General features: G+C 34.8%; 2 protein-coding genes across 2 annotated transcripts; both read left to right on the top strand.

Annotated features, from left to right (window-relative positions):
• Positions 1-7,302: 7,302 nt before the first annotated feature.
• On the top strand, positions 7,303-10,170 carry LOC112036187 (G-type lectin S-receptor-like serine/threonine-protein kinase At5g35370). Its single transcript, XM_024068993.2, has one exon. It carries the CDS (start codon positions 7,415-7,417, stop codon positions 9,992-9,994), a length of 2,580 nt encoding a protein of 859 aa, XP_023924761.2. The 5' UTR covers positions 7,303-7,414; the 3' UTR covers positions 9,995-10,170.
• Positions 10,171-20,159: 9,989 nt separating this feature from the next.
• Positions 20,160-23,040, top strand: LOC112041055 (G-type lectin S-receptor-like serine/threonine-protein kinase At5g35370). The gene has a single exon (XM_065777989.1). It carries the CDS (start codon positions 21,158-21,160, stop codon positions 22,781-22,783), a length of 1,626 nt encoding a protein of 541 aa, XP_065634061.1. The 5' UTR covers positions 20,160-21,157; the 3' UTR covers positions 22,784-23,040.
• Positions 23,041-24,285: the final 1,245 nt, after the last annotated feature.

Here is a 24,285-nt window from a genome sequence, read left to right as displayed (position 1 = left end):
TAATAAAAATATTAAGTAGTGTGACAGTGATTAAAGAGAAAATATTGTTCAACAGTAAAAATGTCAAAATTTAAATCCTATAATATATATATATATATATATATTAAATGATATAATATTACTTAAAGTTAACCTAATATAACTTTGACCGAACTTTTAATTTATGTAAAAATAAATAACATAGAAATAACAAACCGGCTATCACTATCGACACTACAACCATTAATCCACTAAGGTCCTTGCCTTCATATTGGCCGAAATGATGTCTTGCTCCACATCTATATATGTCTAAAAGCTGAAGAGTAGCAATTATTGTTGCTACGTTTCTGTTGAGCCACATCATCAACCACGTCACTAATTATTTTTTATTTTTTATTTTTTGGTTTACAAACTCTATTAGTTTTCCATTCCAAAATTAATTTTTTGTGGCCAATATGATGCACTACACTCCACCATAAACTCTATTGTCTATATTCAAAGTTCCTTTCAACATTAAATTTTAGTTTTAATGTGAATAGCATGGGATACAAGGTGGTCTTTTGCACTACCACCATAAGTGAACTAAATTTTATTTAAAAAGAAAAAAGAAAATGAAATACTACTATGAAACATATCATTTCTTCTTAAAGAGAAAATGATTATAATCACTATTCATCTATTAATATTTTCCATTTATTTGTAATTTTTAAAACTTTTATAAAACATTTATTTGTATGTTGTAACATTGATTCCGTTGTGTATATGAAAAGACAGTGATCATTTCGTCTCCTCCAATCATTTCCTTAGTTATTTAATATTATACCAAAACGTTTTCTTTGCTATATGGAGTATAAAACAAACAATACCATTCTGGTGTGGTGACATTGCAGGTGATGCCTTCAACTGCGAGAGAGCACAATGTTTGGTGGCTTCAAAGGTGACAATCCCAACCTGGAGAAGGATGCCCCAAGTGCTGAAGAGAGCCTTGCAATAGTAGGATGCCAACGTCAAGTGAGATGTGATTTCTTTTTATATTAACATATTCATTCATTACGTAGATTTCATGCTTGATGAGAGCTATACATTGAGTAGGATCTCCATTTCCACTGGCAATGGTTTCCACCAAAAGGTAATATCTCTAATTTGTATAATACCTCTATTATATTTTGTTAGTAGTATTCAAATTGGGACCATGTTTGACATGGGCAATAATTTATGTCTTTTTTTCCCCTTTTATTCTATATTTTATTTGTTACCATAAGTTGAATAGTTGTTTTTTTGTTTCTTTGTTTCTTTTTTGAATTTTGTATTGCAATAAGAAATTAGAAATATAAGTCAAACAAAAAAAAAAAATTCAGCATATGTCTTTTCATATTTTAGGGAACTTTTTTTTTTTTTTTTTTTAATGACATGTCCAAATAAACAAAGTAAAGCTCAATTGTCTTCCTTCTTTCTTTACAGTTTCTTCGGTCTTGGCCATCATGCTTTTTTTTCTTTTTTCTTTTTCCATTTTCTGTTTCGTATATTGTAACTTTTGTAATGCTTGATGCTTATAAATTTTTCATGTTGGATTTGATATGCCATATATGATGTGAATGATATGTTAATTGGCTTGAAATAATCCAAGATACACACTACCTGGCTATAGCTAATAATTCGCACATTCGATGGTTTGATGTTCAATCAAACTACCCTCAGTGAGTATGTCACTCCCACAAGTAGTCTTACTTTTACTTATAAAAGAAAAAACAAAATAGTTTAGTCTTACAATTTTTTTTTAGTGTTTTACATATATCTTTCCAAATGCTAATGTGGACGATTATCTCTAATGACATGGTAGGTGATGAGCTATGATTAACATACCAATAACGTGATGGAAGTGGGGCTTCAATGTGATTGAAGTTGGATGTATGTAGGTTCTAAGAATGGCATAGTAAAGATTTGGGATTTGAGGTAAATATATTTTTTTCCCAACATATATAAGGTAGATTTGTTATTATTTAATTATTATATTATGCCGTTATTGTTAATATTATTTAGAGTTACTCTTATATATATATATATATATATAAATCTGAAGCATGACATTTGTTATTGCTACACTCCCACTCTCATTAAGCCACCTCATCTGTCACATTATTATTCTTTTTCTTATTATTTTTTACCTTTAATTTTTTTAACAATATTAAATATATAAATATATTGGCTTTAGAAATTCATCTTAGGTGGTTTTAACTTTACATATTCATCTACTTTAATTATGATGTTATAACTAAATAATAAATCAATAAAAAATCAAAACAAAATTTTTTTTCTATACGTATTCATCTTGAGCAGTTTTAACTTTACATATAATTTTGCATTTAGATGTTCATTTACTTTAATTTAGATGTTTATAACTGAAAAATAAAATCAATGAAGAATAAAAAAAAAAAAAAAAAATTCTATAAAATGGCATTCACAAGTCTTGCTTAACATTTGATGGTAGAAAAGATATAACCTGACAACTACCCCATAGGAGGAATCCAAATCAAGCGTGTTATAGATCTCCTACTAGAGGTTTATACTCAATGGTGTTTGTTATTGACCTAATTTGGAGAAAAATCATATTATAATATGTCCTATTTTATGTTGTTGTCAAGTTTTAGTTTATTTGGAAAATGATAGTCTGGACAATATGATGAAGAATAGTTTGTACAGTTGAAGAAGATGGGCTTTGTGTAGTTTCCTTTCACTATTTGTAAATATTTTGTTTAACAAATTAGTAGCAAATTGTTATGTCTTTTTTATAGGATGTTCCTAAATATTTGAGTAACTATTTTAAGCATTTACGAATATCTGATATTACTCTTCATCTTCCATATCTCATTAGTATATTTTTAAACATTTTTAAGAAAACAAATTCAAATATTGGATTATATTATGACAATAGTTACACAATACTTCTTCTTCTTCTTTTCAAAAATTTTCCTTAATTTTTTCCCATTTGGAATTGTACTCTTGGTTTATTGATTTATTTTTTTGTCATTTTTTATTTATCTATATATATTTAAAAGCTAAAGCGTAACAATTATTATTGCTACGTTTCCGTTGAGCCACATCATCAGCCACGTCACTAATTAAGGTAAAAGAGTTAAAATCATCATGCATAAAGCTACAACTAGCACTTTTGCTTAGAATCGGCCATCTATTTCTATTGCGTAACTTATTAAATTTTTTTAATTTGATTGTGCATTGGATATTGAGAAGGAATTTGATATGTTTCACATTTGATATGTTATACATATTGAGAAGGAGTTTGATTATGATGTGATTTTTATTTTTCTCTTTCTTTTTTATTTTAAATTATAGTTTTGTTGAGTTTTATTAATTTTTTTAGATATATTTTTTGGTGTATAGGGTAAAAAAAATTGGGTTTGAGAAAGTTTGTTTAAAACTAAAAGAATAATTTCTAAATTTTATATACTTTTTAATGATACACAAAATGTTATAAATAAGTTTTATTAAAAATTGAATATTTTCGCTAACTTACCTTTTGAATTCTTGAGAAAAATTATATTGTTTTCATTTGATACAATAAAATTTATATATATATATATATATTACTTTTGTGATTTTTCCCATAGTATAGTTATAAAATACATTATTCTTTATTAAATTAGTCCTAATTGTAAAAATTAACTAAATAAGAGCACCCTAAAAAATTAATCACGCGTAACGCGCGGGACCGCGACTAGTTTATGGTAAAAACGAGTCCTACATTTATATTTAAAATGAAGAATGCGATCAACTCTGTATTATAATTTTTTCTTTTTACTTGTATGCTTAGATCAACTTGTCTAGCAATTTCAAATTTTATGATTTTATTTGTATGCGTAGATTAGTATGTCTGGGTATTTCAAATTCTCTTATTTTTATTTAATTACTTAAATAAACATGTCTAGGTATTTCTTTGATTTTATTGACATGCTTATATGAACAAGTCTGTGTGTTTCTTTGAATTTATTCACTTGTCTAAGTCTTTCTTTGATTTTATTCACATGCTTAAATGAACGTCTAGGTTAATTCTCTTTGATTTTATTCAGATGCTTAGATGAACATCTAGGTTAAATCTCTTTGATTTTAATCAAATGCTTGGATGAGCATGTCCAAATTTATGTTTCTTTCTTCACAAATACTTTGATGGACATATCCTAATTTTCTATTTTTTTTTCTCGACAAATGCTTGAATGTCTAACATCTCTAATTTTCTGTTTTAATTTTCTTTCTTCACAAATACTTTGATGGACATATCCTAATTTTCTATTTTCTGTTTTCTCGAAAAATGCTTGAATGTCTAAGATGTCTAATTTTCTATTTCTCTTGCATAGAATGCCTTGATGTTTAACAAATCTTTTTTTGTCATCAATTTCTATTTCTATTTTATTAGAATTTGATTGTACATTGTCGGATTATTTTGGTTTTGTTATGATATCCTTATTCCATCATTCAATATTTAATAATCTACAATTAGGTATTATTTACAACCGAAGAGCACTAGCATTAGGTGTGCTAAATGCTAAATTTTTAGCATTTAGCGTGCACACACACACACACAAAATAAAATAAAAAAATAAAATTCACCTACATCACATGTTCCAAATACTAAATTATTTGGCATTGATCTGTAGTATTATTCTACTATAAAAGTTGGGTTCTGATGGCAGCTATAGCATTAGGAGCTGTATAGGCAATAAATGTGGGTCCTAGAATCTGCTGCATTGGTTGAAAATTCCAATATTCCTTTCTTTTGTGGAGAAATCGCATTGTGCACAAGAAATGGTAACCCTAAAGTATGTACTTGTTCACTAGGATTCCGTGGTAGCTAGAATCAATGGTGGATGCGAGTCAGTGGATAGTTCCCTTTATGTGCCTTCAGCTTGTAACGCAAATAGAAATGGGAGTCAATCTTGATTTCCTATCTGGGACTGGGCCTTCGCATTGACTATTTTGTCCATTTGGGTTTTCAAAAGAATAGTCTCTCAAAACCTTTATATGCCCCAAACGCTCATTCTCACTTTCAGTTGTCGAAATGATAGAAACTAAATGATTTTTCAAGAAGATAACATGAACTAGAAGAATTTCTATGAAAAACACTCACACAAGAACAAATTTGAGAGTATAAATCTTGGCGAACTGATAAATTTGGTTTTGTGACAACTGAGTTAATTCATGGTAGAAAACGAGAAATCCAATACAAATAAACCATAAAAAACCTAATCATATATCTAACTCAATATATAAAATTAGAAAAAGAGAGAGTTTCAAATACTTTACTTTTATGAGCTACTTTTTTGTGTAAACTAAAATTAATTCAAATTTATAAGTCATTTATGTAATATTACGAATATGCATGTATGATCTGTTACTAACTAGATAGAAACACACACGTGTATGTTAATTAAGATTATTTTTAATCGTATTTGTGCATGTACAAAAGGTTATAAACTAGTTTGAATAGTATGGAAGGAAAAAATGTTAGTATTTGTTTTGGGGAGAAACATTTTAGTAATATAGTTAATTCTTCATATGTAAGTTTCGTGTTTCCATTATGTGATGAAATGCAAACAAATGTTTTATAAAATGCTGGCTAAATTCCCCATAAATGCAAAGTAATTTTATTTTCCGTATGAAATAATCAAGATTAATTGTATTTTCTAATCAAAATTATACATTATCCAAATGCATTATTCCCTTGTAGCAACACAAAAAAAAAAAAAAAATTACAAAAATTAGAACATTTTCAGATAACAAGTATAATATTCCGCTTAACTTACAAATTGTTTATATTATACCAAAATCAATTATACTTTGCAAGAAAATAATGACATCATTTTGATGCATACTTTGACAATGGAGGATAACGGTCATTTTGATGCAAGAAAATAACTTACAAATTGTTTGGAACTAGCACTTTTTTCTCAATTTTCACATTAAAAAAAGAAATCATGTCAATTTTTCCTATTATTAGGTCTTAATGTCTTATAAGTAAGTGATGCATACTTTGACAATGGAGGATGGGTTACAAATACCAGCAGTCTGAAATTAATCTTCTCCAAGATACAGTAATTCGTTCACAAGTCAGTCAACCCATCTTTGATTTTTTCAACTAATACGAAGAAATAGAAGGTAAAGACAACAAATTAATGTCACAGACTCACAGTGGAATTGCTTGTTTTTACGTGAGATTGCCTTCCAAATGGGGGCAGCCAGAGATCAAAACACTCCACCTCTTCTACCTCCATTATCATTCTTCCTAGAGCAAGCACACCCACATATTCTCTGCTTGAATGGGCTACCTTTTCTCTTCCTTCTTCCTTATATGCTGTGTTTTCCTCCCAAGTTTTGCCTTCTCAGGCCCCATCTCCACCCACTCGATCAGTCCCAACTTCACTGTCTCCAATATCCAATTCATCGACTACTCGGGCACTTTCTTGCTCTCTCCAAATGGCACATTCAAAGCCACAATTGATGCCAAACCATTATCCTCATACTTTTACTTCTCCATCGTCCACACTGCTTCCAACACCACAATCTGGTCTGCAAACCGTAACGCACCCATGTCAAATTCTGACAAGTTGTCACTAACTACCAACGGCCTCACAATCACAAACCAGGCAGGTAAAGTTCTATGGTCAACCCCGCCTTTGAGTTCTGAGGTTTCTGCTATGCAGGTTTTAGAGACAGGAAACCTCATGTTGGTTGATGCAAAAAACGTTACGCTGTGGGAGAGTTTTGATTATCCAACGGACACCATTGTCATGGGACAGCCTATTCCAGTTGGAAAATCGTTGGAAAGTCTTGTAGCAACACAAAAAAAAAAAAAAAATTACAAAAATTAGAACATTTTCAGATAACAAGTATAATATTCCGCTTAACTTACAAATTGTTTATATTATACCAAAATCAATTATACTTTGCAAGAAAATAATGACATCATTTTGATGCATACTTTGACAATGGAGGATAACGGTCATTTTGATGCAAGAAAATAACTTACAAATTGTTTGGAACTAGCACTTTTTTCTCAATTTTCACATTAAAAAAAGAAATCATGTCAATTTTTCCTATTATTAGGTCTTAATGTCTTATAAGTAAGTGATGCATACTTTGACAATGGAGGATGGGTTACAAATACCAGCAGTCTGAAATTAATCTTCTCCAAGATACAGTAATTCGTTCACAAGTCAGTCAACCCATCTTTGATTTTTTCAACTAATACGAAGAAATAGAAGGTAAAGACAACAAATTAATGTCACAGACTCACAGTGGAATTGCTTGTTTTTACGTGAGATTGCCTTCCAAATGGGGGCAGCCAGAGATCAAAACACTCCACCTCTTCTACCTCCATTATCATTCTTCCTAGAGCAAGCACACCCACATATTCTCTGCTTGAATGGGCTACCTTTTCTCTTCCTTCTTCCTTATATGCTGTGTTTTCCTCCCAAGTTTTGCCTTCTCAGGCCCCATCTCCACCCACTCGATCAGTCCCAACTTCACTGTCTCCAATATCCAATTCATCGACTACTCGGGCACTTTCTTGCTCTCTCCAAATGGCACATTCAAAGCCACAATTGATGCCAAACCATTATCCTCATACTTTTACTTCTCCATCGTCCACACTGCTTCCAACACCACAATCTGGTCTGCAAACCGTAACGCACCCATGTCAAATTCTGACAAGTTGTCACTAACTACCAACGGCCTCACAATCACAAACCAGGCAGGTAAAGTTCTATGGTCAACCCCGCCTTTGAGTTCTGAGGTTTCTGCTATGCAGGTTTTAGAGACAGGAAACCTCATGTTGGTTGATGCAAAAAACGTTACGCTGTGGGAGAGTTTTGATTATCCAACGGACACCATTGTCATGGGACAGCCTATTCCAGTTGGAAAATCGTTGGAAAGCGCTGTGACAGGCGAGGATATGTCGGTGGGTGATTATTTGCTTCAGCTTACTGACAGTGATGTCGTGCTGCAATGGAATAGGATGACTTATTGGAAATTGTCCATGGATACAAAGGCTTACAAAAACTCTAATGGGGCAGTATCGTTGATGTTGATGAATGGTACTGGTTTGTATTTGCTAGCAATTGATGGATCCAAGGTTGTGATTAAGGTAGTTTTCACTGGTCCATCGGGATTTCGGATAGGTAAGTTGGGTTTTGATGGCAGATTTAGCATAAGCAGCTTTGTGAGAAATAAATGGATGCTAGAATTTGCTGGACCTGTTGAAAAGTGTGATATTCCTTTCATTTGCGGAGAAATTGGATTGTGCACGAGAATCCCTTTGATGGCAAAATGTTCTTGTCCAACAAAATTCAGTAGTCAAACCAATCGTTGCATGCCAGTGGATAGTTCACTATCTCTGCCTTCAGCTTGTAATGCAACTAGTAATGGCAGTCAATTGAATTCCTTGATTTCCTATCTGGGACTGGGCCAAGACATAGACTATTTTGCTAATGATTTCGGGGAGCCTGCTAAACATGACATAAATTTATCGGTTTGCCAAGATTTATGTTCTCAAAATTGTTCTTGTCTGGCCGTTTTCCATAGAAATTCTTCTGGTTCTTGTTACCTTCTTGAAAACCAATTAGGTTCTTTCATTTCCACCGCCAACAGTGAGAATGATCGTTTTGGGTATATAAAAGTTTTGAGAAACTTTCCTCCTCAAAATCCAATTGAGCAAAAGGGAAATCGAAAACATCACTTCCCAATTGCCGGTTTGGTACTTTTACCTTCAACAGGATTCTTACTATTAATAGCCTTTGTATTCCTTGCAGTCCAGTGGTTACGGAAAAATAGGCTTTCTAAAACCAGAACTGCAAAGCTAGCCCGGCTCAACTCATCATCATCAGCAGAGCTACAAATGATCTCTATCCCAGGCATACCAAGAAGGTTTGATTATGAAGAGCTAGCAGCTGCTACTCAGAACTTCAAGACCCAGATTGGTCGTGGTGGCTTTGGTACTGTATACAAAGGTACTCTGACAGACCAAACTATTGTGGCGGTGAAGAAGATTACAAGTTTGGGAGTCCAAGGGAAGAAAGAATTTCTTACTGAGATTTCAATAATTGGGAAGATCCACCATGTCAATTTGGTTAGATTGACAGGTTTTTGTGCACGAGGGAAGCAGCGATTTCTTGTTCTTGAGTACATGAACAGAGGTTCATTGGATAGAGCACTCTTCGGTAATGGTCCTGTTTTACAATGGCAAGAGAGAGCGGAAATAGCACTTGGAACGGCAAGGGGACTTGCTTACTTGCACAGCGGGTGTGAGCACCGGATCATCCACTGTGATGTGAAGCCAGAGAACATTCTCCTGCATGACAATTTACTAGTGAAAATCTCGGATTTTGGGATTTCGAAGCTGATAAGTCGTGAACAATCCACTATTTTTACTACAATGAGAGGAACTCGAGGTTATCTTGCACCAGAGTGGTTGACAAGTGCAGCAATTTCAAACAAGGTTGATGTATATAGCTATGGAATGGTTTTACTGGAGATTGTAAGTGGAAGAAATAATTGCTCATTACAAACATGTGGCCACATTACAGAAAATAATGACATTGAAGGAAATGGCCTATCCTCATACTCTTCTAGTTCAGAATTCAGACTATATTATTTCCCTCTAATTGCACTAGAAATGCATGAGCGAAGAAGGTATTTGGAGCTTGCAGACCCAAGGTTAGAGGGAGGAGTGGCAAGCGAAGAGGTTGAGAAGCTAGTGCGGATTGCCTTGTGTTGTGTACACCAAGACCCAGCACTGAGGCCAACTATGGCTAACGTTGTTGGCATGTTGGAAGGTGAATTGCCTTTGGGTGAGCCGAGGGTCGAGTCACTAAATTTCTTGCGAGCCTATGGCCAGAGATTCACCGAGACAGCAACAATGGAAGGGCCTTCTTCTAATGGTGCTACAATCGCTACATACAACTCATTGTCTTACATCTCTTCACAGCAGATCTCAGGTCCTAGGTAGTACTCCTAGATTGTCTATATTACTAACCGGATAAAATTGGCCTAATAGGATCTATAAGAATTGAGATCTTTGGCTGGTCTTTGTATACTTTCTCTATTATAATTTTATCTGCAAATGCTGCTTGCAATTTTCCTCTTCCAAATGTAAAATACGCCAGTTTTTGTTCTCCTTTCTCAGATACTTAAAGAGTCCGTGTGTGACTCAGACTTTTCATGGTCAGTTTTATCCAATTTTGATATGAAAATTTGATATTATGCTAAATGTTGAGAGTTCTGCTAGGCCTTTGTACAAGTTAACACTTGACTTGACAGTTCCGATTCCATCATATAGAGCTGCATATCTAACCAAAATAAAAAGATAGTGAAAATGTTAACTCCTGTTGCTTGCCAAATTTTGTACTCAAATATTAATGCGCATCACTTCTGGCCCTCCATGGCTTCGAAGTTCGAACTTTATCATAGAACTTTGGTGCCTCAGATTGAAGGGATCACCACTGTAAATACAGTGATTGTCATCCCCGTTTGAGACCAACAAGACCCAACTCAGTTATCATTCATGCTCCAAAACAAGATTTGTTAGAAATAAATGAACTTTTTTACCTATCAAAATCCTTACTGTTAATGAACGGATTGATTTATTTAATAGGTGGTGTTTTGTACCACGGTAGGGTGGATCCTACACTCTCCACTCATAATGGTGGTCTGCCCCCTATTTGAATTGATGTTATATATCCCAGAAAAGTAGAGGTAGACCGGCTGAGATATATCACATTTTATAAAAAAAATTATCTTTTAGTAACTTTTTATTTTTTTATTAAAATTTTCTTTAAATGGTTTACTAATAAGGGTTAGTAAAACCCTTTTTCAAAACATGCTATATTCGAGTTGTTATTATTAAAAAAATTTGGCATCTATGAACGGTAAGTTTGTATATATACATATTAGCATGGTTGTAAAAGAAAATTGCTTATTGAAAAACACATTTTAATTAAAACAAAAAAAACATAAAACGGATCAAAAAGTTATAGTTTGAAATTTTGCAAAAAAATGCATGAACATTACAGTGAGCAATACTCTTGGGCATAGCCAAATTGTCATATCACCCATTCTATTTCAAGAATAGAAGCCCAACCAAAGAGAGAGAGAGAGAGAGAGAGAGAGACATGTATGAGCGCCCAATGCCGTGCACATGTAGAGTTGTAAATTGATTACAATAAATTAGAGACAAACAACCAAACTGATTAACCTACGTCATGTAACTGAGAAAGGCATCAAACATAGCTTTATTGTTGTTGCCACCTTCTTCTTCATGGTGTCTTTTTCTAATTAAATTTCATACTCCTGGTCTTGGGTTATTTTCCTTTTTGTTTTTGGGATTTTGGTTTTGTTAATTGTGATGGGCTGTTGCATTGAATTATCGGCTTTGTTCTCAAAATTTAAGAGATTTTCTTACAAACAGAATAATAAAGTTAGAAAAACTTTCAAGGTGACTTTGACTTCTTGTTTGTTTGAAATTTTTATGTGTCTAAATTTGTATTTTTAAAAAAAAAAAAAAATCATGTTTAATGTTCATAGAGTTTCAAACCATAGTTTTTTATTTTATTTTATTTATTTATTTATTTATTATTATGTGTTTTATGTTATGTTTTGAAGATAAAATGTGTGTTTTTTAATGGCAAATAGGAAGGTGTGTTACGGAAACCTAACAGGTAAAGTATCAAATTTTAAACCACAAATAGACAACTTAAATGGACAATCATTTTCTGATAAAAATAAAAAGGGTAAATTGTAAAGTACACCCCTACCATTTGGGGGTGATTGGATTTTACATCCCAACGTTTCAGACCTTTGATTTTACACCCCAATGTTTGGTTCCGTTAGCAAATCATCCCCCCAGTTAATTTCTGCTATTAACTGCCATGTCATCTTGCGGCAACGGGTATGGCTATGGCTCTCTCCCTCTCTTTTTGGATTTTTTTTGCCATTGCTAGAATGGAATTTTGGGGTTTTTCATTGGGTTTGCAATCGCTGCAGCCGCCTTGGAGCAAACTTGGAGTCTGCAATGAACTTGCGTCTAGGTTCATAAAACAAGGGCTAGTTGCAGAGCCGATGTGGTAGTTGCAAGGGTTGGGTTTGTGGGTTATGGAGCTAAGGGCTGGGTTTTGAGATTTTCTGTGTTGGTGGGGAAACGGTGTTGTAACAAGAAGTTTTTTGTTTTCTTTGTGGGCAAAACGGTGCCGTTTAGCATGTGCAAGGTCAGCACATCATTTCCATTAAAACTATGTCGTTTTGGGGTTTATTTGGCAAAAAAAAAAAAAAAAACACATTAGCAAGATGACATGGCAATTAATAGCAGAAATTAACCGGGTGGGGGGGATTTGCTAACGAAACCAAATGTTGTGGTGTAAAATCAGAAGTCTGAAACATTGGAGTGTAAAATCTAATCAGCCCCAAACGTTGGGGGTGCACTTTGCAATTTACCCACATAAAAACACGTATCGTGCACATGACCCATTTTAAGAGAAGAACTATTAACCTAACGTTAATAGCTTCTCTCTTTCAATGTCAGACAGCATCCATAGTCCCACACACAACCAAGCTCCTCCTCCACGGCTCCACTTTCTATTTCTTAGGAACCCCAGACCGACTAGAGAATCACAGCCACATGTAGATGCTGCCAATCTCACCTGACCATGTCTCCATTCCTCCTCTTCACCTCCTTCCCTCTTCACCGATTCCACCCCATTCCCTCTCTTGCTCAACCAATGCCACCCCTAACAACCTTCTCTCCCTTTGCCATTCTCATCGTGCACCCACATATTCGCCGCCAAGGACCACCACTCCTACCACCCCATCGTTTCTTGGCATTCTCCCTAAAAGTGACAAAGGCAATAGCTTTCAATTTTTCCAGGTTTGATTTTCATTAAATTTATTGTAGTTGAAAAAAAAAACATTTTTTTAAGCTAATTATTTCTTTAAATTTATTTCTCAAATTGCATTATTTTTGAAGTCTGAATATTTTTGTCCTTATAATTATTGCCATAGCTGAGTTTTATAGCTTAAGAGTTGACGGTTTTGTTGGTTTTGAATGGGTATTTATTGTTAGTGGCAAAGATTTGTTTACTACTTATTTTTAGGGAGTTTGAGTATAATTTTTATTGAATAGGATTTTTAGGTATTTTGAGTACTGAATATTGTTGTTGTTGTTCATTATGACTGTTTGTAAGACTATAAGCAACTATGGTTCTTTTGCTGGGTTTATTAAAAAAATTGAATCTTATATTTCATATTGAATATTCTTAACACTATTAATTCTCAGAAAAAAATATAGTAATGTTGAACAACTATCACAATTAGTAGATAACATAACTCAAGTATGATGCTACTCATTACATATTTTCTCTAATTTCCTATTAAACAATTATTACTGTTAAAAAGTGACACATAAATTTATTTAAATGTCATATGCAAGAATCTTTCAATTGTAGTAATTTGGTTGGACAAGACAATGTTGTTAGATTATATGGTTTGAATTAAGTATGCACATAAATTTCTTTGGTTATATCCTACAAACTAATTATTGCTATTACTTATAAATTTTTCTAATATCCTACTACCTAGTTACTTTCATTAGCATAAAAAGTGAAATATTAATTTGTTTAAATGTCATATGTAGGAAATTTTTGATTGTGGATTTTTGGTTGGACAAGATCACGATAGATTATATGGCTTGAATCATTATAGTTGTTATAAATTTTTGCTACAACTTAAACTTATATTTGTCCTTTTAGTTTTTTTTCTTTCATTTACTGATTTATATTTGGTGGCATATTTTGCAGGCTTCAATAGGTCTTGATATTGATAACCTTTGAAAAGCACCAAATTGGTTGTTTTCCTTGTTTTTGCACACTTATTGGACAACATATTGCATAGTTATAACAACTAGTTGACAAAACTTTGACAAATTTTTAGAGAGCATATTAGACACTTTGGATAGATCTTTTGGACAGCACATCTAAGCTTATAGATCTTTTTAAACATATTTTGTAACTAATGAAGCTACTCAAACATCTTAGGTCCCATATGCGCATGTTTGAGTAAACTTCTAGTTAGGTACCAATTATAATTGTGAAGGGTGGATATTTTCATATGCAATGGAAAAGTTCATTTCTATATTTTTGTATCTATGTTTTTGCATATTTGAATAGTCAACTTTAGATGAATGCAATATAGTGATGCGGATGGAATAGATTTGTTAGCAATAGATTTGTTGAACTTTTCCTTTTATTTGGCTCTCTTTTATAAGGAAAATACTCTTAAGGAAATCAAACTCAACAGAGCTATGGCAATTGGTGACAACATCAATAAATTACACATTGGTTGGATTGATCCACATTCATTGCAAGCTTGCTAGAAATAGTGTATGAAATTAACTCCCTGTACATTCTCCATATTTCAATACACTGACTCACAAAAATATTTCCGGGAAAATATATATCCAAAATATACATCCAAACCAAACACCTTCAACATAAAAAATCAGCAAGAACCAAAATTCTGCAACGTTCTTTACTTTCTTCGTGATTCTGTACAACCAAGACTCTTTAACATTGTTTGCATCTTGGGCCACATCTTTGGATCAAGTTCAATGCAATCTAGTGTAATATGAAATGCTGCAACAACTTGCTTCTTTGCATATACTTCAAGAAGCAGTGCTAGGTCTATAAACTTGTTGCCATGAACACATTTTCAACGGCTAAACTCATGGATGTACATTAAACCCATACCAATTCCTTGAGCAATTTTCAACCTTGTTGGCCATGTAAGCGGGGTCAAAGAATTGGAAGGACTAGGACTGCCTACAATTTTTAACACTGTGCAGAAAACATCATCATTACAATGCTCACAAATAATGGTCACATATTACAACAGCCATTAACCAAAGTGAGGGGAAAAGTAATTAATTATGCCATAATAATCACAATATGACAAGTTTTAACAAAGATACAATAATTGCTTGTATATGCAATATAAAGAACTAATTTATCTATCAGTGAACAAATAGGATAGCAACCATTAATCCCCATGAAGTGCAGCTTTAAATCACCAGAAGAAAATTGTTGCTCGTGGTTCATATTTTGCTACATGTCACCAGTGAAAGAAATTTGTTCTTTGGCTGCAATTCCTTTATTTCTTCTTAACACACCAATTGATTACAATAAGCATAAAAAGATGAGCTAAATACCTATACAACAAAATTTTTACACGAGAACATCATAATTACCAAACCCAACAGAACCTCAAAATAGAACTGAAAATCTGATGTTCTTAACATGATTCACATATGGCCTAACAATTCCAGTGAACTTTGAGATCTAGGAATATGATTTGGATGATTTCTCTTCGAATGCTCTTTGTATTTGAAGGTTTGTGGTGGAAGTTCTTTGGGGCTTTGGAGGCTTGAATTTTTAGAGCTTCGCTGATTTGTGGTTTGTTGAGGTTTCTAGAGGCTTTTGAGCTTGATTCTAGTGACCTTTGAGATCTAGGCAGGTAGTTTAGATGATTTTGCTTTGAATGTTCCTTACATTTAAGGTCGAAGTTCTTGAAGTTTGAGGCTTCAGGGCTTGATTCCAGCAGAGTTTTAGTACTTCTGAATCTTCTTTGATGCTGCTTGTGCTCTAGATGGCTTGGTCTCCTTTTCAAATGCCTTAGGAAGGCTTCTATTTATAGGAGTTTGGGAGTGGGTGAGCGACACATGACGGAGTCTAATTGGTGGCACATGTCACAGCGTGATTGGTCCGCTTATGTCATCGCTTACACGTACTGGACTGCTTATGTCATTGCTTACACGTGCTGACGTATGATTGGTTTTTGCATGCATTTTATGCCTATATTTAAATGACACTTGGCAAATTTCTATTGGTTTCTGAGCAGTGATAGCAAAACCTAGTAGCAGTACATGGTGCTTTGTAATTGGTTGTATTTTGTGGACTTAGTTGTATGATGTGTTAGCTTATGATAGGTCGGGAATTTTCCCTCCCTACACCAGCATCAAGGTAATTAGAATTGACAATGCTCAAGAATTTTTCCTCAAAGACCTTTATGCTCAACATAGGATTATTCATCAACACTCATGTGTTGCTACTCCACAACAGAATTTAGTTGTGGAGAGAAAGCATCAGCATATTTTAAACATTGCTAGGGCATTGAAATTTTAGTCTAATATACCACCTTGTTATTGGGAAGATTGTGTTTTGACAGTTGTTTATATCATCAATAGGTTGCCTAGTACTGTTTTTAACCATAAAACTCCTTTTGAGAAACTTTATAGCAAGATTCCCTCTTATCATCACTTAAGGGTGTTTGGTTGTCTTTGTTTTGTATCTACACTAGCTCACAATAGGTCTAAGTTTGCTCCTAGATCTATTCCTTGTGTTTTTCTTGGTTACCCTTTTGGGGTTAAGGGTTACAAGTTGTTAAATTTGGTCACAAGGCAGATATTCATTTCAAGGGATGTTTCCTTTCATGAAAATGTTTTCCCATTCATTTCTTCTTTCACTTCACCACAGTCCTCTATTTCTTTTCCTCACATTTGTCCTAGTGTGGCTACTCCAGTTGATTCCATGTTTCTAGACCCTACTATTTCTTCCCCAAATATTGCATCTTCTGCTTCTAGTCCTAATTTAGTTTTTGGACAAGTTTTAGATCCTGTTCTTCCTGTCATTTCAAATTTTGCAATACTAGATTTTGTCCATGCTAATTTTGTAGAACCTAGTTCTTTGCCCCTTGATCAAGGGCATGTTGTTGTTCCACTAGCTTCCAATCCTTCTTTAAGAAGATCCTCCCAACCTTCTAAACCCCCTTCCTACTTACAAGACTATAAGTGTAGCACTATCACTTCCAATGAGCTTACACAATCTAATCCTATCAACAGCAAGTCGGGTGCTTCCTCAATCACTCTAGGTACTAAATACCCTATTTCTGACTATCTTAATTCTTCCCATCTCTCTCCCTCCTATGCCAATTTCTGTTCTCTTATTTCCTTTATACCTGAACCAAGATTCTATCATGAGGCTGTTAAGGATCCTAAGTGGCAAGAGGCTATGAATGCTGAGATTGTAGCTTTGGTTTCCAATCATACTTGGACTCTTACTCCTTTGCCTTCCAACAAAAAGGCCATTGGATGCAAATGGGTCTATAGGGTGAAGTAGAAGGTAGAGAGTTCTATGGAGAGATATAAAGCAAGACTAGTTGCCAAGGGGTTTACTCAGCAAAAGGGATTGGATTTCACTGACACATTCTCATGAGTTGCAAAATTGACCATTGTTAAGACTCTTCTTGCCATTTCTGCTGTGAAAGAATGGCATCTAGTTCAATTGGATGTCAACAATGCATTCTTAAATGGGGATTTAAATGAGGCGGTGTATATGCAACTCCCTCAAGGCTTTCACAGCAAAGAGGGGAATGTTGTTTGCAAACTAAATAAGTCTTTGCATGGGCTTAAATAGGCATCAAGGCAGTGGAATGCAAAGTTTTGTTCTATTCTTAAATAGCTTGGTTTTGAGCAATCTAAAGCTGACTACTCATTATTTACAAAGAAGTTTAATGATTCTTTCATAGCTTTCATGGTTTATGTTGATGATATCCTCATAGCTAGCAACAATGTTCAAGCAGTTGATGAACTTAAAGTTTCTTTAGATTAGCACTTCAAACTTAAAGACCTTGGAGGTTTAAAGTATTTTCTTGGTCTTGAGATAGCTAGATCAGACAAAGGGATTACTTTGTGTCAACGAAAATATGCTTTAGAAATCTTGAAAAATGCAGGAATGTCAACTTGCAAGCCTAGCAAGGTACCAATGGAGCATAATTTGAAGTTAAGCAAGTTTCAAGGTAAACTGTTATTTGATCCTGGAGTGTACAGAAGGTTGGTGGGCAGGTTGTTGTATCTAACTATCACTAGACCATATATAGCATATCCTATTCACAAGCTAAGTCAATTTATGTCCAAATGCAGGAAGCCTCATCTAGATGTTGCTTATAAGGTGTTAAAGTACATAAAGGGTTGTCCTAGTTAAGGAATTTTCCTATCAGCTTCATCAGATTTTCATTTGAAGGCTTACACAGATTTTGATTGGGCATCTTGCATTGATACCAAAAGGTCAACCACAGGATATTGCATTTTTTTGGGTGATTCTCTAGTCTCTTGGAAGTCCAAGAAACAGTCCATAGTGTCTAGATCTTCTGCTAAAGCAGAATATAGAGCTATGGCTGTCACAATTTGTGAGATGACTTGGTTATTGGCATTGTTGAAAGATTTGGAGATCTATCATCCCCAACCTACATTATTGTTTTGTGACAATCAAGCAGCCATTTATATTGGAGAAAATCTAGTGTTTCATGAAAGAACCAAGCATATAAAAGTGGACTGTCATGTTGTCAGAGATAGGGTGCAAGACAATGTGGTTAGATTGTTCTTTACTCCCACGCACTCACAATTGGACTCTCTCTCTCACAAGACAATGTGCAAGACAATGTCGTCATATAAAAGTAGACTCTCAGTGGTTGTGGGCTGAATTTGGTTGTGTTTATAGCTGCTAGTGGTAGTTGGGTTGATTTTGGGTTATGATTTTGGTTTTAACTACCCCATTATGTACCTTATTATTCCTTTTGATCCAGATGTTATACACCACTGCCTACCATGCCATTTGGGAATTACAAACACGAGAAACAAATAAAAAAATTAATCACATAAGCTCATAAAACAAAGGAAAAGATTCAGTGAAAATAAATAAAGAATACGGCTACTTGAGGTTTGGAGGCAAACCCAACAAGTGAAGAATAAAAGACCAAAGGTGACTGAGATCAATTGGCATGATTAGCTAAAACTTCTCCAAACGATTGTGTATCTCCTTTTTTTATCAAACCGCACTTTTTAATGCCTGAAAACCCTTGTCCAAACGGGCTCTTGAGAAAAAACATACAATTATTAGTGAGAAATTTTTATGGTAATTAACTTAAACTTGCATTGACATTCTAAATCTTCCTGTTTAAGGGTTTTGTCAACTGCTTCACCAGAGATTTTGTTAGAACTTCAGTTGTTATCTATTAATGAAAAATTTAAGGATATAAATATATAATACACCTTTTGTCTCTTAAATTTAATCAAGTTCTAATTTTTTCACTCAAATTAAAAAAAAAAAAAAAAAAAAATTTACTACAATGAGAGGAACTCGAGGTTATCTTGCACCAGAGTGGTTGACAAGTGCAGCAATTTCAAACAAGGTTGATGTATATAGCTATGGAATGGTTTTACTGGAGATTGTAAGTGGAAGAAATAATTGCTCATTACAAACATGCAGCCACATTATAGAAAATAATGACATTGAAGGAAATGGCCTATCCTCATACTCTTCTAGTTCAGAATTCAGACTATATTATTTCCCTCTAGTTGCACTAGAAATGCATGAGCGAAGAAGGTATTTGGAGCTTGCAGACCCAAGGTTAGAGGGAGGAGTGGCAAGCGAAGAGGTTGAGAAGCTAGTGCGGATTGCCTTGTGTTGTGTACACCAAGACCCAGCACTGAGGCCAACTATGGCTAATGTTGTTGGCATGTTGGAAGGTGAATTGCCTTTGGGTGAGCCAAGGGTCGAGTCACTAAATTTCTTGCGAGCCTATGGCCAGAGATTCACCGAGACAGCAACAATGGAAGGGCCTTCTTCTAATGGTGCTACAATTGCTACACACAACTCATTGTCTTACATCTCTTCACAACAGATCTCAGGTCCTAGGTAGTACTCCTAGATTGTCTATATTACTAACCGGATAAAATTGGCCTAATAGGATCTATAAGAATTGAGATCTTTGGCTGGTCTTTGTATACTTTCTCTATTATAATTTTATCTGCAAATGCTGCTTGCAATTTTCCTCTTCCAAATGTAAAATACGCCAGTTTTTGTTCTCCTTTCTCAGATACTTAAAGAGTCCATGTGTGACTCAGACTTTTCATGGTCAGTTTTATCCAATTTTGATATGAAAATTTGATATTATGCTAAATGTTGAGAGTTCTGCTAGGCCTTTGTACAAGTTAACACTTGACTTGACAGTTCCGATTCCATCATATAGAGCTGCATATCTAACCAAAATAAAAAGATAGTGAAAATATTAACTCCTGTTGCTTGCCAAATTTTGTACTCAAATATTAATGCGCATCACTTCTGGCCCTCCATGGCCTCGAAGTTCGAACTTTATCATAGAACTTTGGTGCCTCAGATTGAAGTGATCACCACTGTAAATACAGTGATTATTATCCCCGTTTGAGACCAACAAGAGCCAACTCAGTTATCATTCATGCTCCAAAACAAGATTTGTTAGAAATAAATGAACTTTTTTACCTATCAAAATCCAAACTGTTAATGAACGGATCGGTTTATTTAATAGGTGGTATTTTGTACCACGGTAGGGTGGATCCTACCCTCTCCACTCATAAATTTCTTCTTCTTTATATGCTGCGTTTTCCTTCCAAGTTTTACTTTCTCAGCCTCCATTTCCACCCACTCAATCAGCCCCCGATTTCACAGCCTCCAACTTCCAATTCATCGACAACAGTGGCGCTTTCTTGCGCTCTCAAAATGGTACTTTCAAAGCCACAATTGATGCCATGCGAACCTCCTCAAAATATTGTTTCTCTATCGTCCACAGTGCCACCAACACGATGATCTGGTCAGCCAACCGCAACAGACCCATGTCAAGCTCTGACCAGTTGTCACTAACTGTCAACGTCCTCACAGTCACAACCCAAACTGGTCAATCACTCTGGTCAACCCCCGCAATTCAATTCTGATATTTCTGCTATACAGCTTTCACAGACAGGAAATCTCGTTTTAGTTGATGCAGGAAACAATACGTTGTGGGAGAGTTTTGATCATCCGACGGACACAATTGTCGTGGGACAGAGAATTCCTATTGGAAAATCATTGCAAAGCGCTGTGTCATATGATGACATGTCGGTAGGTGATTATCGACTTGAAGTTACTGACAGGGATATGGAGCTGCAATGGAATAAGATGAATTATTGGAAATTGTCCATGGATCCAGAGGTTGTCAGGAACTCTAACAAGGCCGTATTGTTGATGGTGATGAATGGTACAGGTTTGTATTTGCTAGCATGCCAGTGAATAGTTCGCTTTCTCTACCTTCAGCTTGTACTGCAGCTGGAAATGACAGTCAATTGAATTCCTCTGTTTCCTATCTAAAATTCGGCCCTGGTATGGACTATTTTGCTAATAATTTTAGGGAACCCGTGAAAAATAATGTGACGTTGTCGGTTTGCAAAGATTTATGCTCTCAAAGTTGTTCTTGTTTGGGCTTTTTCCATGGAAACTCTGCTGGTTCTTGTTATCTTCTTGAAAATCATTTAGGTTCTTTCATTTTGACAGACCACAATAAAGAGCGTTTGGGTTATGTCAAAGTTTTGGTTGGTTCTTCTCATGGAAACCCATTTGGGTCTAACAAAAATCAGAAACATAACTTCCCAATTGCTGGTTTGGTACTATTACCTTTAACAGGATTCTTAATACTAATAGCCTTTGTAATCATTGCAATCCTTTGGTTAAGGAAAAATAGGCTTTCTAAAACCAAAACTGTAAAACCAGGCCAGAGTAACTCATTATTATCTGCAGAGCTAGAGATGATCTCTATCCCAGGCTTTCCAAGAAGGTTTGATTATGAAGAATTAGCAGCTGCTACTGAGAACTTCAAGAACCAGATTGGTCGTGGTGGCTTCGGTATTGTATACAAAGGAACTCTGACAAACCAAACTATTGTGGTAGTGAAGAAGATTACAAGTTCGGGAATCCAAGTGAAGAAGGAGTTTTATTCTGAGATTTCAATAATTTGGAACATCTGCCATGTCAATTTGGTTAGATTGACAGGTTTTTGTGCACAAGGGAAGCAGCGCTTTCTTGTTCTTGAGTATATGAACAGAGGCTCATTGGACAGTACACTCTTTGGTGACGGTCCTATTTTACAATGGGGAGAGAGAGTGGAAATAGCACTTGGAACAGCTAGGGGACTTGCTTACTTGCATAGCGAATGTGAGCAAAGGATCATCCACTCTGATGTGAAGCCAGAGAACATTCTCTTGCATGACAATTTACAAGTGAAAATCTCCTTTGGGATTTCGAAGCTCATAAGTCATGAACAATCCACTTTTTTTACTGCGATGAGAGGGACTCGAGGTTATCTTGCACCAGAGTGGTTGACAAGTTCAGCTATTTCTAACAAGGTTGATGTATATAGTTATGGGATGGTTTTACTGGAGATCGTAAGGGGCAGAAGGAATTGCACATTACAAAGATATAGCCACATTACAGAAAATGATATCGAAGGAAATGGCATATCCTCATACTCTCCTGGCTCGGATCTAAGACTAATATATTTCCCTCTAATTGCATTAGAAATGCATGTGCGAAGAAGATATTTGGAGCTTGCAGATCCAAGGTTAGAGGGAGGAGTGTCAAGTGAAGAGATTGAGAAGCTAGTGCGGATTGCCTTGTGCTGTTTGCACCAAGATCCAGCACTGCGGCTGACTATGGCTAACGTTGTTGGCATGTTGGAAGGTGGATTGGCTTTGAGCGAGCCGAGGGTCAAGTCACTAAATTTCTTGCGAGCCTACGGCCAGAGATTCACCGAGACAGCAACAATGCAAGGGCCTACTTCGAATGGTGCTACAATTGCTACATATAACTCATTGTCTTACATCTCTCCACAGCAGCTCTCAGGTCCCAGGTAATGCTCCAAAGATTGTCTATATTACTTGCCAGATAAAATTGGCTTAAGGGTATCTATGTATTTAGCTTTTTTGGCTAGATTTATTAGGCTCTCTGTATTTTCATTTTATCTGCTACTGCTGCTTGCAATTTTCCTCTGCCAATTGTAAGTACGCCAGTTTTGGTTCTCCTTTGTTTAGATATTGGGAGCCCATGTGTGTGACTCAGACTTTTCATGGTCAGTTTTATCCAATTTTGGTATTATGCTCTGGTTGACTCATGACAGTTCTGATTGCATCATATAGCGCTGCATGTCTAACCAAAATAAAAAGATTATGAAGATATTAACTAATGTTGCTTCCAAATTTTGTTCTCAAATATTAAGTGAGCTTCACTTTGGCTCTCCATCACTTGGAACTTTTTAATAGAACTTTGGTGCCTCGGTGTAAGCGGTGTAACTACGTAACAAGTGATAAACTAATAATATCGCAGAATGAAAGTCGTGATTTTAGAACCGAAACTTGGCTGATATCAATGTGCTTGAGAACATGGATCATTATCTGCTTATTTGAAAAACTCGCCTGGGAGTCTTTTAATTATTTCAAATAATATAAAGAGGTAGATACTTTTGGAAGTAAAATAAAATATAAATGTTTAGAACGTTGCTACAGTACCATCATAAAAATAGGATGGTATTGTAGCACAATTGTAAAATTTTTTAGCAGTAGAAGACTGGGTAATGGGCTTTTTGATGCTGTGATGCTAAAATATAACAACATATGCCATATACAAGACCCGCTGTAAATGCTCTAATAGAAGGGTACAACAGAAATGCTAAACATTTTTTCTCTCTCAGTGGTTGTGGGCTGAATTTGGTTGTGTTTATGGCTGCCAGTGGTAGTTCGGTTGATTTTGAGTTATGATTTTGGTTTTAACTGCCCCATTACGTACCCTATTATTCCTTTGGATCCAGATGTGATACACCACTGCCTACCAAGCCATTTGGGAATTACAGACACTAGAAACAAATAATAAAAAATAATCACATACGCTCATACAACAAAGGAAAAGATTCAGGGAAAATAAATAAAGAATACGGTTACTTGAGGTTTGGAGGCAAACCCAACAAGTGAAGAATTAAAGACCAAAGGTGACTGAGATCAATTGGCATGATTAGATAAAACTTCTCCAAATGATTGTGTATCTTTTTTTTCTTTTTTCTTTTTATCAAACCGCACTTTTTTATGCCCAAAAACCCTTATCCAAACGGGCTCTTGAGAAAAAACATACAATTATTAGTGAAAAATTTTTATGGTAATTAACTTAAACTTGCATTGACATTCCTGTTTAAAGTTTTTGTCAACTGCTTCACCAGAGATTTTGTTAGAACTTCAGTTGTTATCTATTAATGAAAAATTTAAGGATATAAATATATAATACACCTTTTGTCTCTTAAAAATTTAATCAAGTTCTAATTTTTTCACTCAAATTATATATATATATATATATTAAAAATAAATAAAAA

The sequence above is a fragment of the Quercus suber genome, unplaced genomic scaffold, assembly GCF_002906115.3.
Source record: "Quercus suber isolate HL8 unplaced genomic scaffold, Cork oak 2.0 scaffold_171, whole genome shotgun sequence".
In the NCBI taxonomy this organism is placed as follows: domain Eukaryota; kingdom Viridiplantae; phylum Streptophyta; class Magnoliopsida; order Fagales; family Fagaceae; genus Quercus; species Quercus suber.
The sequence above is the reverse complement of the archived record's forward strand: the minus strand, read 5'-3'. Positions and strand labels throughout refer to the sequence as shown.